Below are 16,247 nucleotides of genomic sequence, written 5' to 3' on the forward strand. Positions count from 1 at the left end.
TGAAGGTGTCTACCTTTTGAGGCAGTTCAGTTTGCACAGTTCCATACGAGGTCTCTGCAAGGGAGATTCTGACCAAATAGGACAAGACTCCGCAGTCTCTGGACAATCAAATCCTGCTGAGTCGGGGAATGAAGGAGTCCCTGATATGGTGGCTTCGTTTTCCAGTGCTTTGACCGGGCAAACCCTTCCTCCCTTTGTATAGGACATATCACCAAGGGGACACAAGAAGTGTCCTGGCGGCTCTGGAGATAGCCGGCATTCTAAGTTGGGAAGAACAGTTTGTTCCAGCCCCCTCCGCCGTACACTTTCCTGTGGTGGAAAACTGGTCGTCAGACGGACCAAGGGAATTGGTCCCTTCATCCGGAGGTGTTTTATCAACTGTGTCTCTGGTGGGGCACCCCCAAGGTGGATCTTTTGGCATCTCGGCTCAACAGAAAGGTGCAGAGGTCTGTGGCTCGGTCAAGGGATTCTCTGGCTGATGCCACAGACGCGCTGGTGGCCCCGTTGGGTCAGTATCTTCTGATTTATGTCTTCCTTCCCAAGCTTCTGCCAAGACTTCGCTGCAGGATCGAGGAAGAAGGGATTAGGGTCATCTTAGTGGCTCCGTAATGGCCTCGCCGGGCTGCTTGGTGCAGCGATCTGGTGCTGCTGGTTGCTGACGTCCTTGTAATTTAAAAAAATATATATATATATAAAAAAAAAAAAAAAAAAAAGGAAGCTTCCTCTCAGGGATGATCTGCTGTCCCAAGGACCAATCTTCCATCCTGCTTTACAGTCACTGGCTTTGACGGCTTAGCTGTTGAACACCAGGTGCTGAAGGATAGGGGTTTATCTGAGTCGGTGATTCCTACCCTGTTGAAAGCTAGGAAATCTACTTCTAGGAATATCTACCATCGTACGTGGAAGTTGCACATTGTGTGGTGTGAGTCTCTTAGGATTCAACCTCGCTCCTTCACGGTGGCTCGAATCTTGACCTCATTTCAATGGGGGGTTGAACAGAAATTGGCCTTGGTGTTGGCTTTCATGGTCTTTTTCCAACGACATTGGGCCCCACACTCCCTGGTGTGTACCTTTTCTTCAGGGTGTCAGACATTTGTTCCTCTAGTGCGGGCTCCGTTGCCCCCTTTGGGATCTCAATTTGGTGCTTTCGGTTCTCTAGAAGCCTGCCTTTCAGGCTCTTCAGGAGATTCCCCTGCTTAGACTTGGAATTGGTGGCGTTTCCCTCTCATTCAGCTTACCTGGTGATTCATAGGGATGTGGTTCACCGGCCACCGTTCCTTCCAAAGGTTTTTTTTTTTTTTTCATTTGAATGAAGACATTGTGTGGCCTTCCCTGTGCCCCAGGCCTAAACATCCGAAGGAAATTGCCTTGCATACCTTGTATGTGGTCCGGGCAATTAGGGTGTACCTGGCAGATACGGAAGTCGGACTCTTTGTGCTCGAGGATGGACTTCGTAAAGGGTTGTCCACTTCCTCTGCCACCATTTCCAGATGGAACAGGCAGCTGCTGATTCAGGCCTATTCCTTCAGGGGTTAGGTTCTACCTTTCCCTGTTAAGGCACACTCTATTAGGGTGCTTGGTGCCTCCTGGGCTTTGTCATCAGGCTTCAGTGTCGTCGGCGCTCACTCACAAGGTTATATAAAGTGGATGTGTTGGCATTTGCGGATGCTTCTTTTGGCCACAAGGCAGGCTGCTGTTTAAGAGGACCTGATCCTCTTTGAGGGTGTGCGTTTTTTTTCAGATGGGCTCCAGTTGGTTTGGTTGGCTATAATTTAGCCTCGGTAATTTCGTTTTTGCTGTTTCCACCCCTCATGTTTTACACTGCTTTGGAACATCCCAATGGTTAATATCAGGAGCTGTGTCCATCAATGAACGAAAGAGAAAATGGGATTTTTGACTTACTGTAAAATCTATTTCTCTGATGTCCATTGACGGACATGGCTCCCACCCCTCTTGAGTTTTATTTCTCCTGACACTGCTTGTAACTATACTGAGTGCCTATAGCAGAGCTGGGAGTATACCCTCTGGGACTGCCCATGGGCATTTTTTTCTGTCTAGTGAAGTGTCCTACTCTTGTAGGGGCCAGTATAACCCAATGGTTAAGAATATCAGGAGCTGTGTCTGTCGGTGAACATCGGAGAAATGGATTTTACTGTAAGTCAAAAATCCCATTTTTTTTCTTTCTACTAACTTGTGGGATTTTTTTTCTCCACTGATGCTCTCTTGTTAATGTTTGGCATTCAAAAAAATAGATATGGACACCTTTTATCTTGACACAGACAATGGTCTATAAATGTTAAAGTACATCTGAACCCACCTATTAAATTCTTATATAAACTTTAAAATAAGTAATTTTTAAAGTTATCTGTTAAATGGGCATATTTTATCTAAATACCTGGTGAATGTTTAATGAAGCCCCTTATTCAGGCACTCTGTGCCATGGGATGGCAGTTGTCTTTTAACTCTGCTCCTGCTTTTTCACTCTGTCACATATCTGTCACATACCCCCCCAGTAAGAACTGCAGGTGACCATACCTGCACACATTCTGCAGGCATGGTCCACGGTTGTCCAAGGCAATTATGTAGATAGGAAGTGGCTGATAGGTGAACTGCAACCATCAAATGAAAAGGGAGGGGGGGACAGTATTGACAGTCAAAAGTATTTGTAGTTATTACCCAATCAGTTCTGCTTCTTCTGTGTTTTCTGCATTTAAAATGCATGGAGTATCCAGTAAGCACAGTGACCTTTTCTAGGCCTCATTGTAGTTGATGGCTAGAGCTATGAACTGGGGTTCAGAGGTTTTGTTGCAGCAGTCCCAAAGAGAGCAGCAAGCATCCACCCAACATTTCCTAATGAATATGTATGTAGTTATATTAAGTTAACGTGATTGTCAGATGCAGGAATTTTCATGAGTAGTCACTGCTGCTATGTTTAGAGAACAGAGCAAATGCTGGTGACGGTTTAGGAAATGTTGCAAGCCTTTAATGTCCTAGTATCTACGGTGGTACCCTTATTGTCATTACGAGTAGAGTAATTAAAGAATATGAGGAGCATATTTTGATTGGGAAGGCTAAATGTTATGACCAAATGTATTGTATTATTTTCGTGTATTGTTCTGGACTACTAATTTTATGAAAAGGTAACCATGGTCTTAGTCTTTTGGGTTTTTAAGTGCTATTTCTAAAGAGCAGAAATATAATGTTCTTTGTTAGTCAGGCCAGTACAAGACATTTTGATTATTGGTTATTGTGCTTAGGAATTGGTATATCTAAAGCCAAAACTTTTTTATTTTATGGTTTGTACAGTGTGGTGAGGGGATCCCCTGTCAGGTTTTTGTCTGTGTCCCAGTTAGGGAAGTTTTACACTTTTTTTTTTTTTTTTTCCCTAGTGAAAAAATTTACCAGGCTAAAGGTCAGGATACATTTAAAGCTAAACTCCAAGCAGAAACTTTTTCTGCTGTTGTTGCTCGTGCTTGGCAGAGATGTGCTCCATTTCTTTAATTAAAGAGAAAATTCATGTTTTTTTTTTTTTTTTTTCAAATCACAGGCTTTATTCCCTGTGATTTCTGCTTTGTAAGATGGGTGACTGCTATTTCCTGTATTGCCCCAGCCAACAATCTTGTAACTTCTGTGCTGTAGTTATTTTTCCGCAATAGGGATGTAACTACATCCTTGCTGAAGTGGGCAGACACTGCCCACTTTTGATGCATCTTCCAATGACAGGCCTGCTCCGCCCTCACGCACACACGATTGCTGCAACCTCTATTTCCCTAGGCATTGCAGGAAGTCACTGGGGCAGAAAATTGGCTATTACATGAAAAGTGAGTAATTTTCATTAACACTTTTTAAACGATCCAGTAGAGCCTGGGGAGAAGGATCTGGAAATGCAATGACAGCAGGATCCTGGAGTTCCTCTTTAAGAAATCTTCCAATGAGTACATTTGTTTGGTGAATACTAAGAGGGCATATTACTCTATTAATCTCCCCCAATTGGGATAAAGATGGCATAAAGGAAAAAAACCTAATAGACATTTTACCATTTCCTATGCTCTTAAAAATATAAAAAACAAATACATAAAACAAATGTTTGGGCTTTAGATATATTTAAGTGTATGTAAACCCTAACAATGAATTTATTTTGGCTCCCCTTTGGTCTGTTTAATATGCCAACGAAAGCTTGTTTTGTTATCTAAGTGCCAAAATTACTTGTTCTCCTGCTAGTCTTGTAAGCTGTTAACTGTTGCGCTGCCGTCTATACATTTCTAAAATTCTTCATTGTATAGTGTGCATGGTATTTCCATATTGCTTTACCACTTCACCTTATCGACTTCCTTTTTTGTATTTTATTTATTTAGATCATTTACTCTACTTCTCTTTTGTATCCCTGTATACTGAATTATAAAAACTAGTTTCTACAAAATGTGTAAGTGCCGAGTGATTTTATAAAAATGTGCATTGCATATGTATTATTGCTTCAAGATCATTTGGAAAATTCTAATATACCTACGTTTCTTGGATGGTGGTTTTAAGTTAAGCTCCTGCACTTGTCGCACACTTGTATCCTCGGTGCTCCTTCTTCGTCTTTATTGTCAGTTTTGGAATGCAGCTTTCCTTTAAAACACCTTGGTGGACTTTCTACAGTCAAAACATCTTTTTGCTGCACTTGCTCTCACTGCTCTCTTTGTTTAGGTAGTCTACTCACTTCTGTCTCTATTTCTTTCTTTCTTCGTTTCAGACAGTTACAAACTAAAGCAAACTTCGAAATTCTCCGAAAGAGGTAGTTGAACTTGCTCGCTTGTGGCGCTAGTTTGCCATTTTCCCTACTTTGCCCGTGTTCCTGGCGCTGAAGCTTAGCATGTTTTGTCTTCTTTCAACCATGCCAGCCGCCATTAATGTGGTGTCTGTAAACTTGTGCCATCTGTCCATCATGCCCCCATTTTATTAATATATTAATCTCCTCCTTGCCTGGCGCACTGGTTCTGAATAATATGCACATGGTTTCAGTGTGTGTAGTAGGATCATTTCATTTGATGGTAGCTTTCAGTTCTATCTTGTGAATGCTACATCACATGATAAAAGGGCATATTCCATCTTAAAGTAGACCTTGAAGCTTTACAATTCTGCATGAATCAATTCCTGACATGTCACAATATACAGCAATATTACAGTTTTCCTATAAGATTGCATTATATCAGTAAAAAGCAGTTCTTGAGCTCCATCATTCTGACAAGAGAAAACATCCCCAGTCTCCTCTCCCTTAATGATCAAACTGCTACATTGTAACTTTGTAGCAAGGTGAGAGGCTGCAGCATGGTGGTAAACAATGTCAGACAACTGTGAACATGGCCAAGATCTGCACAAGCACCATCCTGTGTGTATGTGTGTGTGTGTGTGTGTGTGTGTGTGTGTGTGTGTATATATATAATATATATATATATATATATATATATATATATATATATATATATATGGCTTTATCTCTGAGCCAGCATCTAAGTCCCGTAAGCAGATGCTGACACTGGATGATGCCTAGAAAGAAAGTCTGTCCTTCTGATAAGAAAAGTAACTGAAGGTATTGTCAAGAGGAGTACTGTGATCTCAGCAAGAGGTAATTTGTAACTGTAAGGCTGGCTTCATGCTAGCCACGGCTCACAGCGGGGGGGTCCGGTGCGTGTCTGTTCACCGTTGCAGGTGAAAATCGAGTCTGAATTTTTGGCTTAATTTGCACCTGAAATGGACCAGAAGATGCAGAGGACTCTTCTGCAATACAGACTGCGGCCGCCCTGGATGTGTGGGAACAGGATCCATTGAGAGCTGGTCACAGTCTCTTGTCATGCCAATTGGATGTGAAGAAACCGCATCCAATTTACATCAGTGTGAACTAGGCTTGTGACGGTATCAGATTTTCATGCTGCGATTAATTGATTAAGGTTTTGCCACGGTATACGGTATTATCACGGTATTCTATTATTAAATTTAAATTATTCAATTTCCACCTCACTTCAATTTCATTGCTGAATTTAGGGGCTTTGGTTCACTTATGCACATTATTATATAGTCCGTCAGTACAGACTCTGTGAACCAGGCCTAAAATAGGTCATCAAGCAGTGTCTGGCCTAACTGGTGATAACTGGTCCTGGCGCTCGGCTCCAATCCGATGGCCTGGTCATTAAGAGGGCAAATCCTTGTGGTCAAGAAGTGGTTAAACCTGAAGGAGGTGGTGTTTATAAATTACTTTACTATTGCTTTAGGCCTGGTTCACATGTATGCGGGTTGGTGGTTCACATGTATGCGGGTTGGCGGTTCACATGTATGCGGGTTGGCGGCCCACATTTGCACAGGCATAGCAGCCCATTGATTTGAACGGGCTGCTATGCCCTCATTTTCCACAGAAAAAAGGTGCATGCAGCATTTTTTTAAAATTCAGTGGCCTTGAAATCCATCCTGCTTTTGCACCATGCGACTAACCTGCAGTTCCTGCTCTGGCAAGCTTTCTGCATTTTTTGTATACGTGGGCACGGCATTTAAAAACAGTTTGCGTGTGCATCAAAGGCAGGTAAGTCGCATGGTGCAAAAGAAGGATGGATTTCATGGCCACTGCATTTTTTTAAATTCTGCATGCACCTTTTTTCAGCTTAAAACGCAGGCATAGCAGCTCAAGCCCATTCACATCAATGGGCTGCTATGCCTGTGCAAATGTGGGCCCCCAACCCGCATACATGTGAACCAGGCCTAAAGCAATAGTAAAGTCATTAATTGGTTAAACCTGCAGGAGGACCGGTGTTTTTATCTATTAATGACTTTACTATTGCTTTAGGCCTGGCGTGGCCGCCACGGACTTTATAACATTGAAGTCTATGGCGGTCGCCTCCTGGTCGCCCCAAAGAAGCTCCGGACCCTTTTTCTAGGTTTTTTTCTCTAGGTCGGAGCGACTTGTGTCGCTCCTATTAGAACGGGTCCGCAGCTTTCCTATGGGAGGCGACCTGCGGCGACCTGTGAGGCGACCAGGTCGCCCCACAGGTCGCCCTAGTGTGAACCGGGGCTTAATGCTGATAGGCATTAGCTGTGTGAGTAAATGAGTCATCCAGCTCACTGAAATGTATCAATTCACAAGTCAGACCCAGGAGCAGAGAAACTCGGTATTTTAAAAATGCCACAATAACAATACCGTGGCTATGCAATACCGCTATATATCGAATTACCGAAAACCGGCATATGTCTAGTGTGAACCCAGCCTGAGTGTTGTGCATCATTTAGCATGAAAAAATTAACCTCATGCTAGCTCCACATTAAACATTGGTTTGTTTTATTCATTAGTCAGATTTTTTTGTATTTGTGCCAGTTTCCCTTTTCTGCTACTTTACAGAGCCATAATAAATTTAAGCACCTTTCAAGGTGTAAAATATTTGTCATAAGCTTTTCAGAAATGTTCTTAGGGGATAAATCTTAACACAGCCATCTGATGTCTGCATTTAAAACAGCTCTGCTTATAGTGTGAAAAGCACTCTATTTTATGTTGCTGGCTGTTTTTGTGAGGTATCATGGTGCTTCATAATATCTTGGAACCAAGGGTTTCTTTTTTTTTTTTTTTTTATCCATTTTGGGACACAGGAAGTCATATACTGGTCTGGTTACATTGCTGCCTACTAGAAAATTGGACACTGGGTAAAAAATGTAGGCAAGCCTAGAACAGGCCCCCCCACTCTCAGCATCCCTCTGTTTTTAAGATGGATTACTCCAGTCCTTGATGGGATAAAGTTGTAATCTTGTGCCAACACTCTAAACTCAGACAGTGTACAATACGCACCAATTTTAAAACTTGAGGATCAGCCTGTAGCCACTAATAGTGCAGTCCCCAGGCTAGGGTTCTTTACGGCTCCTAAGATTCCAACCTTTTTTCTAGTTACCCTGCTGTTCAGTCTTCATTTATAAAGACTGGAAATTTCCTGACAAGATGTTTGTACCTCCCAAGCATCCGGTACCTGTTTGAGGAGGACTTTTTGTAAAAGTGGGCTGCTCCTCGTGTGAATATGGCAGTATCCTGTCTTAAAGTGTCTTAACATCCCAGTGGAGGATGTACCTGTATTTAAGGACCCCATCTACAACTACTAGAGGTCCATTCTAGAGCTCTGTTCTCCCTGGCAGATCCTGCACTGTAATTGGTCTTAGCTGTAACCTTGAGATTTCAAATTCTGTTTAAGAATATTAGAAGGGATCTGGTCATCACTGCAGTTGATCCTTTGATCAAACAATGTTTAAAATGTAGGTCTGCAGGTTTGAGCTGCAGCATGGACAAGGTGGTTGCAGGTCTCCTGTCTATTTCCCATGAGTGTCTAGACAGAGTTCCCTCCTCATGTTAACTAACTGAAGTGATAGAATGTTGAGCCAATGTTAAATAAAACAAAAAAAAAAGTTCTCTTGTTCTGCATAGCCTTTAAGAGATAGTGCCTTGTTGAGTCTGCCCTGGATACCCTCATCAAGGATACAGCAGATGGCAGGAGTACTCCATCTTCCTCGGCCACAGAATCTTAAGGCTCACTCTGGGAAGAATCGCCCTTCGCTAAAGGATAAGAAAAGTCCTTTTCATTGCTGCTCAAACTCCAAGTCCAGCACCCGTCTGCCCATAAACCATGTAATTCCAAGGCCTCCCAAACCATCTGCCTTATCTTGGATCTTAAGCCCTGAATGTCTTCATTTAGGCCCAGAAGATCTGCATTGAATCTGTCAGGTCTGGCATTCCTGTCGGGGTATATCTAGACTAGCTTCTGCTGAGAGAACAGTCGGAATAGTTTCTAATGGACAAGATAGCCCTGACCTTGCAAAGGTTCATGTGCATCCTGAATATTTAGAAATCAGTGCTAGAACAGACTCGTTACTTGGAATATCTCGGTTTAGTCCTAGGCGCAGCTCTTGCCATTGTTTTTTCTTCCCTAATAGAAAATTGAATCTCTGCTCTGTTCCTTGCTGCATTAAACACAACATTCTGTCATTGAGGAACAAGTTAGTCCAGTGTTTGGACTGATTTGTCTGTCACCAAAGACCAAGTTTTCTTTGGCTAAGTGGCTTAGGAATCCAGCCATAGAACCAGCGAAATTTGTTCTTCCTGTATTTTGGAAAATTCTCATAATGAAAACCAGCCTGTTGGGCCAAGGAAGAATCCAGGGCCCCTTCCCAATGCAGGGAACTTCGGAGGAATCTAGTCTCCTGATCAGCATCCTGGAACTTCAGTTAATTTGTTTTTTTGCCTGCAACTCTGGACCTCCCAGCTAGAAGGTCATCCTATCTAAAGTCAGTTGGACAGTGCCACAGTAGTGGTATATATATCTTTGTTTTGACAAATCTTAGTTTTTTTTTTTTTTTTTTACAAATCATTAATCCGACCCTCAGCAATGTTAGTCAAGTCTTATTTTAGAGATTGCTTGGGGGGTGTTTTGCATGAAGCTCCCCGGTTTGTTCCCTGCGACATAGTGGGATCTGAATTTGGAAACTTCCAGCACTTCAGAAACCACCCTATGAACCTTTTTAGGAATTTTCCTCTTTCCAGACTTCACAAGGTTGCGTTTCTTGATTCTATCACTGCTGTAAGGCAAGTATCTAAGCTTAATCATGTGGGTAAAGTAGTGTTGAGGTCCAGACCTTTAAGGACTTCGTTCTTCTGTCCCTCTATCTGGCACTAGTTCAGTAGAAAGATCTTTCAACATTGCCTGGATGTAGCTCAGGCTTTGAGGCTTTATCTCACAGCCACTGCTTCTTTCAGAAAAATGTTCTCTGTGGTTTTTCAGGCCTCATCTATATGCCAGCTTTTGGCATAATTTCCTTCAGGTGGCTCGTTGTGTTGCAGATAGTCCCCAGTTTTGTTTTTTGTAGGCCTGTTAGCATTTTGTTTAGTGTTGCCCACTTCGAAGTGGAATAGCTTTTGGATGTCCCATCAGTATATGACCTCTTGTACCTGTGCCCAATATTCAATAGGCAACAATATAACCTGACAATGTATCATGGCATCCTGTGTCCCTCAGTGGACTTCACAAAGATTTTAGTGGTACAAACATCCTATTTTCAGGAAATAGAAATGCAATATACTGTACCCCTTTTACATCAAGTCCCATGTACATTCTGTTCAAATGTACATTAATGAATTTCTGCACTCAGTGCTGAAATGCTTCATTTTTCCTAGTACAGTACTTGTGTTCCTTTTTTTTTCTTTCCTTTTTTAAATATATTTTCAAATTAACTTTTATTTTGAAAACATTTATTCTTTGTTAGGATGGCTTTCACACTGCTTCGCTGGACAAAAAAAAAAAAAAAAAAAAATGCCATAAAGCTCATATGCGTTTTTCTCTAGCGCTCATCGACAGACGTAGTCCTCGGTGATACACCACCTTCGGGTTACGTTACCTCCGCAGGAGCAGGACTAGACAGGAAATTAAAAAGCTCTGGCCACACCCTAGGGGCAGTCCCAGAGGGTATATCCTCCCTCTCTCTGCCTCAGCAAATCAGTTATTTTCTGTCTAGTTAGGAGTAAGGACCTAGATACCTTGCTGGGATCTTCGGTCCTGGCAAGATTTTTTTCTTAAAAAGATTTTTTAGACAGCTTTTTTCTCCAGTGTTCCTGTGAGATCTTCAAGCAAGAAAGCTGAACTGGGCGACGGGCTGGATGTTGAGATCCGGTGGTCACCCCAGTTCAGCCTACGAGCGCGTGCAGGCCATAGCTCCGCGCTGGGTCGGCCGCGACAAAGTCCCATTAAGGGACTGACCCCGCGAGTTAAACGTCTCGCTGAAACGCCAAAGACCATGAGTCACGGCGTCCGTATTGGTCGACAGCCCTCCCGCCCGGTGGAGAGGGGTACTGTCAGGAGTTGGTGCCCGCCTGGTTCCGGTATGGTGAGTAGTATGTTCCCCCTTTCCCCCTGACGGGTTTTGTGGTGAACGCGGGCCCCTCTCTGTATGGTAAGAAAGAGTCCTTTCTATCCTATAACATGTCACAAATCCTCCTACTTTGAGTGTGATTTATGTGTGCAAAGCCAGGAAGCTTGGCTTGGGAGCTAACAATCTATTGTATACATGTTTTAAAGATGTAATCTGTGGCATTCTGGGAATCTTATGGGTTAAGTATAAGCTACCTACCAGTCAGAAGCCACGGACATGTAGACTGCCTTCCAAATCAGATCTCCAGCTATTTAGCAGGCCTCCCGAACGGCCACGCGGTCCGCCAGGGCCGGTACCGCCAACCACGCCATATCCCCATGCAGAGAGAGTGTTGTGTGCCCTGCAGCACACCGCTATTCAGTTTAGGCCGCCGCCATTTTTTTTGCTGGATCGCACGAGCCGCCATTTTGGCGTAGCCTCGTGTCTCCAGCATGGGGGCGGCCATGTTTGAGGTGATTCTACACCTCGTGGAGCTTGGGGGAGGCGCCGGAAGGCATGCAGAGGGGCGGAGCCGCCTCCTTTCTTCCTGGGCAGCCAGCCAAAAGACTTCCTGTTTGTCAAGACAGCGCTGTAAGCTGTTGCAGTTTAACTCTGAGCATCAAGTGGTGAGCCTGGGGGTCTATCTCTCTCTCTCTCGATCGATAGGGATCCCTAAGCAGGTAACACTAAGGGGCTTTTTGTGGCGCTGGGGGTCAGAAAAAAAAAAAAAAAAAAGAAAAAAAAAAAAAGTTTTTTTCTTTACTTTGAATTATATTATCCAGGAAGTAACTGGAGTTATTATGGACCCTGCCACACATATTCCCCCACCTGTTTCCCTCGAGGGGGCCTCGGGACCCGCCGGTGCACAGAGTATAGAGTCATTTACAGCAATTTTGGAGTCTATGGTGGCTCGGGTGGAGGCGGCCTGTCAGGGACGGGGGTCAAGGAAACGACCCCCGCCTACCCCTATACCATCTGACACCTCTGACTCAGATTCAGAGATGGTCACGGCAGTTGCAGGTTCCTCTGCAAGGGCTGTTATCCCAGGTAAAGCCCCCTCAGACAGTGAGGAGGACGCTTCTTCTCTTGCTATAATTCAGGAAGAAGCATTGGTGGACGCACTAGTTGTGGCAGTGCAAGAAACCTTAAAACTTGAGGCTTTACCGGCAGAGGCAACTGAAACAGAGAGGCCTTTTGGGACTAATAAGCCCATCAAGACGGTGAAGGCTTTTCCTGTACCTAAATGTTTTGGTAATCAGATTAAAGGAGAATGGGAGCATTCTAAACGTACCTTTACTATTTCCAAGCGTATTGCTAGACGCTATCCGTTTGAGGAATCCATCATTAAGAAATGGACGGTACCACCAGTCGTGGATCCGCCTATTTCCAGGCTGAATAAAGCCACGGTTATTCCAGTGGAGGACACTTCGTCCTTTAAGGATCCGGTGGATCGAAAGATAGAAGCAGAGTCCCGCACTATCTTTTCTCTGATAGGGTCAGCATTTAGACCAGTAATCGTTATTGGTCTAGTTTCCCAGACACTTACGGAATGGGCGAAAATGGTACGCCAAGATCTTAGGGGAAAAGATATTCCCCAGGAGACATCTGATTTGATGGAACAGATCATACAAGGGCTACGGTTTATCTGTGACGCAGCCTTGGACACTACTCCCCTATTAGGGCATGCATCTAAGTTAGCAGTGATCCTCAGACGTGTGCTGTGGTTAAAATGCTGGTCAGCTGACCTAGGTTCCAAAAAGACCTTGACCAATCTCCCCTTTCAGGGGAATCGTCTATTTGGAGCCAACCTAGATGAAATCATTAAGGATGCCACTGGGGGCAAGAGCACTTTTTTGCCACAGGCTGCAAAAGCTAAGGGACCTCGCAACAAGCGAGGACCTTTCTTTACCGCCCATAAAGGACGCCCGGCTGGTACTAGCGGGAAAGGCAAGACTCCTCCAGGAGGGTTCAAGAAGGGGACCAACCCAGCCAAACCCGAAGCAAAGGAGTACACAGCCTGAAGGTGCGCCCCCACCCGGTTTCAGGGTGGGGGGACGTTTTCACCGGTATTCAGGACATTAGATCGAACATCAACCACTACTACCGGTGCGATTCTTCCCTTCCAACATTTAAGTACCACAGGAAGCGGTAGTTACCGTTCCCTGAAAAGATCTTTTCCTTTACCTTTTCCTAAGATTAGTCCCGATACCTCACAGGAATCGGATCTGGTTGACCAGATAGGCCAAGTAGCCTCTAGTCGGGTGACTTCGGTCCCTGAGGTTCAACCAGAAAAGATCACCTTTTCTGATAACTATCAGGTATCTGATAAATGTGTGGGAACAGAAAACGACCAGACTTTCTCGGATGGTCGGGGCCAGATAGCTCTAGGGACGCCTGGTTCAGATCCAATCAGCGCCAGTGGTCCTAGAAATTCTAGGCTGGCCTCCTCAAGCCGGCCTGGCCGACTTGGACATGTTAGTCGCAGACGTTCCGTGGGAACTTCGTCTCAGGGAGTGTCTGTGGTCTCAAGGACCAATTTACCTTCGTGCTTTACAGTCGCTGGTTTTAATGGCCTGGCCATTGAGACCCAAGTACTGAAGGACAGAGGTTTGTCTACTTCAGTCATTCCTACCCTTATTAAAGCAAGGAAAGCGACTTCCAGCAAAGTCTATTATCACACATGGAAGACTTATATTGCGTGGTGCGAATCTTTAGGATTTCCTCCACGTACCTATTCGGTGACTCGAATATTGGCCTTTTTGCAACAAGGGGTTGAGCAGAAGCTAGCCTTGAGCACCATCAAGGGTCAAGTTTCAGCATTAGCAATCTTCTTTCAGAAGCCTTTAGCTACCAAATCCTTGGTGCGGAATTTTATCCAGGGGGTGCGGCACCTGGCTCCTCCAGTCCGCGCGCCCTTACCGCCCTGGGATCTTAATTTGGTTTTGTCGGTTCTACAGAAACCTCCCTTTGAAAACATCAGGGAGATTCCCTTGCTTACATTATCCCAGAAGGTGGCCTTCTTGGTGGCTATTACTTCTGCTCGCAGGGTGTCAGAACTGGCTGCATTATCATGCCAGTCACCATACCTAGTGATTCATAGGGATAAGGTAGTACTTCATCCTAAGCCATCTTTTCTTCCCAAGGTGGTTTCAGATTTTCATCTGAATGAAGATATTGTACTACCTTCCTTGTGTCCTCAGCCCAAGCATCATCGGGAACATGCGTTGCATTCCTTAGATGTGGTTCGGGCAATCAGGGTATACCTGAAAGCTACGGAATCATTCCGTAAGACGGATTCACTTTTTGTGATCACGGATGGCCCCAGAAAGGGTTTGCCTGCATCTGCCGCGACCATTGCCAAATGGATTAGACAAACGGTGGTACAGGCTTATTCTATTAAGGGTCAGAGTCCTCCGTTCCCTGTTAGGGCGCACTCCACTCGAGCGCTCAGTACTTCCTGGGCCTTTCGCCATCAGGCGTCAGTGGTCCAGGTATGTAAGGCGGCCACCTGGTCGTCGGTACATACCTTTACAAAATTCTATAAAATTGATGTGACGGCATCGGCGGATGCCTCATTTGGCCGCAAGGTTTTGCAGGCCGCAATTTGAAGAGACCGGTGGTCTACCTCGAGGGTTTTTTTCTGTTTGAAAAAAAAAAAAAAAAAAAATTTGTTTTCTCTTTTTTTGGTTGAGTCTCATCATTAAGGATGAGCATTGTAAACTTCTAGTTGGCACCGGTTGGGCCTTCTAGATTGGGATTTGATTTCCATTTTCCCACCCCTCAGTTGTGATACTGCTCTGGGACGTCCCGAAGGTGGTGTATCACCGAGGACTACGTCTGTCGATGAGCGCTAGAGAAAAATGGATTTTTGTAAAATCTTACCGTAAAATCCTTTTCTCTTAGCTCATCGACAGACGTAGTCCCCGCCCCTCTGTTTTGGAGTTGGGTTGGGTTAAATTCTCTAAGCACTGCTTTTTCACATAACTGATTTGCTGAGGCAGAGAGAGGGAGGATATACCCTCTGGGACTGCCCCTAGGGTGTGGCCAGAGCTTTTTAATTTCCTGTCTAGTCCTGCTCCTGCGGAGGTAACGTAACCCGAAGGTGGTGTATCACCGAGGACTACGTCTGTCGATGAGCTAAGAGAAAAGGATTTTACGGTAAGATTTTACAAAAATCCATTTTTTGTGTTTTCTGAACTCTTGACTCCAATCATGTATCTGTGAAAACTTGGGATGTGTGACTCAAAACGCACCAAAAAGCACTACCGTTTTTAGTGCTTTTTCTATTTGAAATCAATGGGAGATGCGTGTTTGGTGTGTTTTTGAAAAGTGCACCAAAGATGCTGCATGTGGGACTTTTAAAAACACACTGCACTCGAGATGCACTGGTGCGAAGAGCTCAATATTAAAGGGATATATTCTTCATGCATTTTTCTTCCACTTTTTTTTTTTTTTTTTTTACCCCCAAAACACATTAAAAGGGATCAGTGAGAAAGGGCCTTTAAAGTGTATAGTGTGTTTTTAACCACTTAAGCCCCGGAGGATTTGGCTGCTAAAAGACCAGGGGGTTTTTTGCGATTTTTTTTTTTTTTACTGCGTGACTTTGACGGACAATTGCGCGGTCGTGCGACGCTGTACCTAAACGAATTTCACGTCTTTTTTTTCCCCACAAACAGAGCTTTCTTTTGGTGGTATTTGATCACCTGTGCGATTTTTTGTTCATGCCCTATAAACAAAAAAAGAGCGTAATTTTTGCAAAAATAACAATATTTTTCACTTTTTTTTATATGAAATTCCCCCAAAAAAAATGTAAAAATCAAAATTTTTTAACATTTTCGGCCAAATTGTTTTACGCTACATATGTTTGGTAAAAAAAAATCGCAAAATGCGTATTTTGATTGGCAAAAGTTATCGCGTTTACTAACAAAGGGAAAGATTTTTGTCATTTTTGGTGTTTTTTATTTTTAACGAGTAATGGCGGCGATCTGCGATTTTTTTTTTTTTTTTTTTTTTTGCGGTACTGCGACATTGCGGCGTACAGATCGGACCCTTGACTGACATTTTTGACACTTTTGGGGGTACCAGTGACATTACTGCAGTAATCAGTGCTATATATATGCACTGTTACTGCAAAAATGACACTGGCAGGGAAGGGGTTAACTTTATTGGACAGGGAGGGGTTAAGTGTGGCCTTTCTCCCTTCACAGGAGCGATCGTAGTGTGACCGGCGGACATCGAGTCCGCCGGTCACACGCACTGACTTGTCTGTGAACGAGCCGCGGCGGGCGCCCGCCCGCCCGCAATTGGCTCGCAAGTCAGTGACAGGCGAGTGACGTATCCAT

The 16,247-nt window shown here is 44.1% G+C and overlaps 1 protein-coding gene across 2 annotated transcripts in view; it reads left to right on the forward strand.

Moving 5' to 3' along the window:
• DPF2 (double PHD fingers 2) overlaps nt 1–16,247 on the forward strand; it is an 80,393-nt gene that overhangs the window by 47,057 nt on the left and 17,089 nt on the right. Inside the window, exon 7 of one of the 2 annotated variants that reach the window (XM_082270933.1) lies at nt 4,736–4,777. The exons of the other annotated variant lie outside the window; for it this stretch is intronic. Coding sequence (XP_082127059.1) covers nt 4,736–4,777 — 42 coding nt within the window. The remainder of the gene's footprint in view (nt 1–4,735; nt 4,778–16,247) is intronic. 2 annotated transcript variants of the gene reach the window in all.

The sequence above is a fragment of the Pelophylax lessonae genome (assembly GCF_965119305.1).
Source record: "Pelophylax lessonae genome assembly, chromosome: 10".
Taxonomy (NCBI): domain Eukaryota; kingdom Metazoa; phylum Chordata; class Amphibia; order Anura; family Ranidae; genus Pelophylax; species Pelophylax lessonae.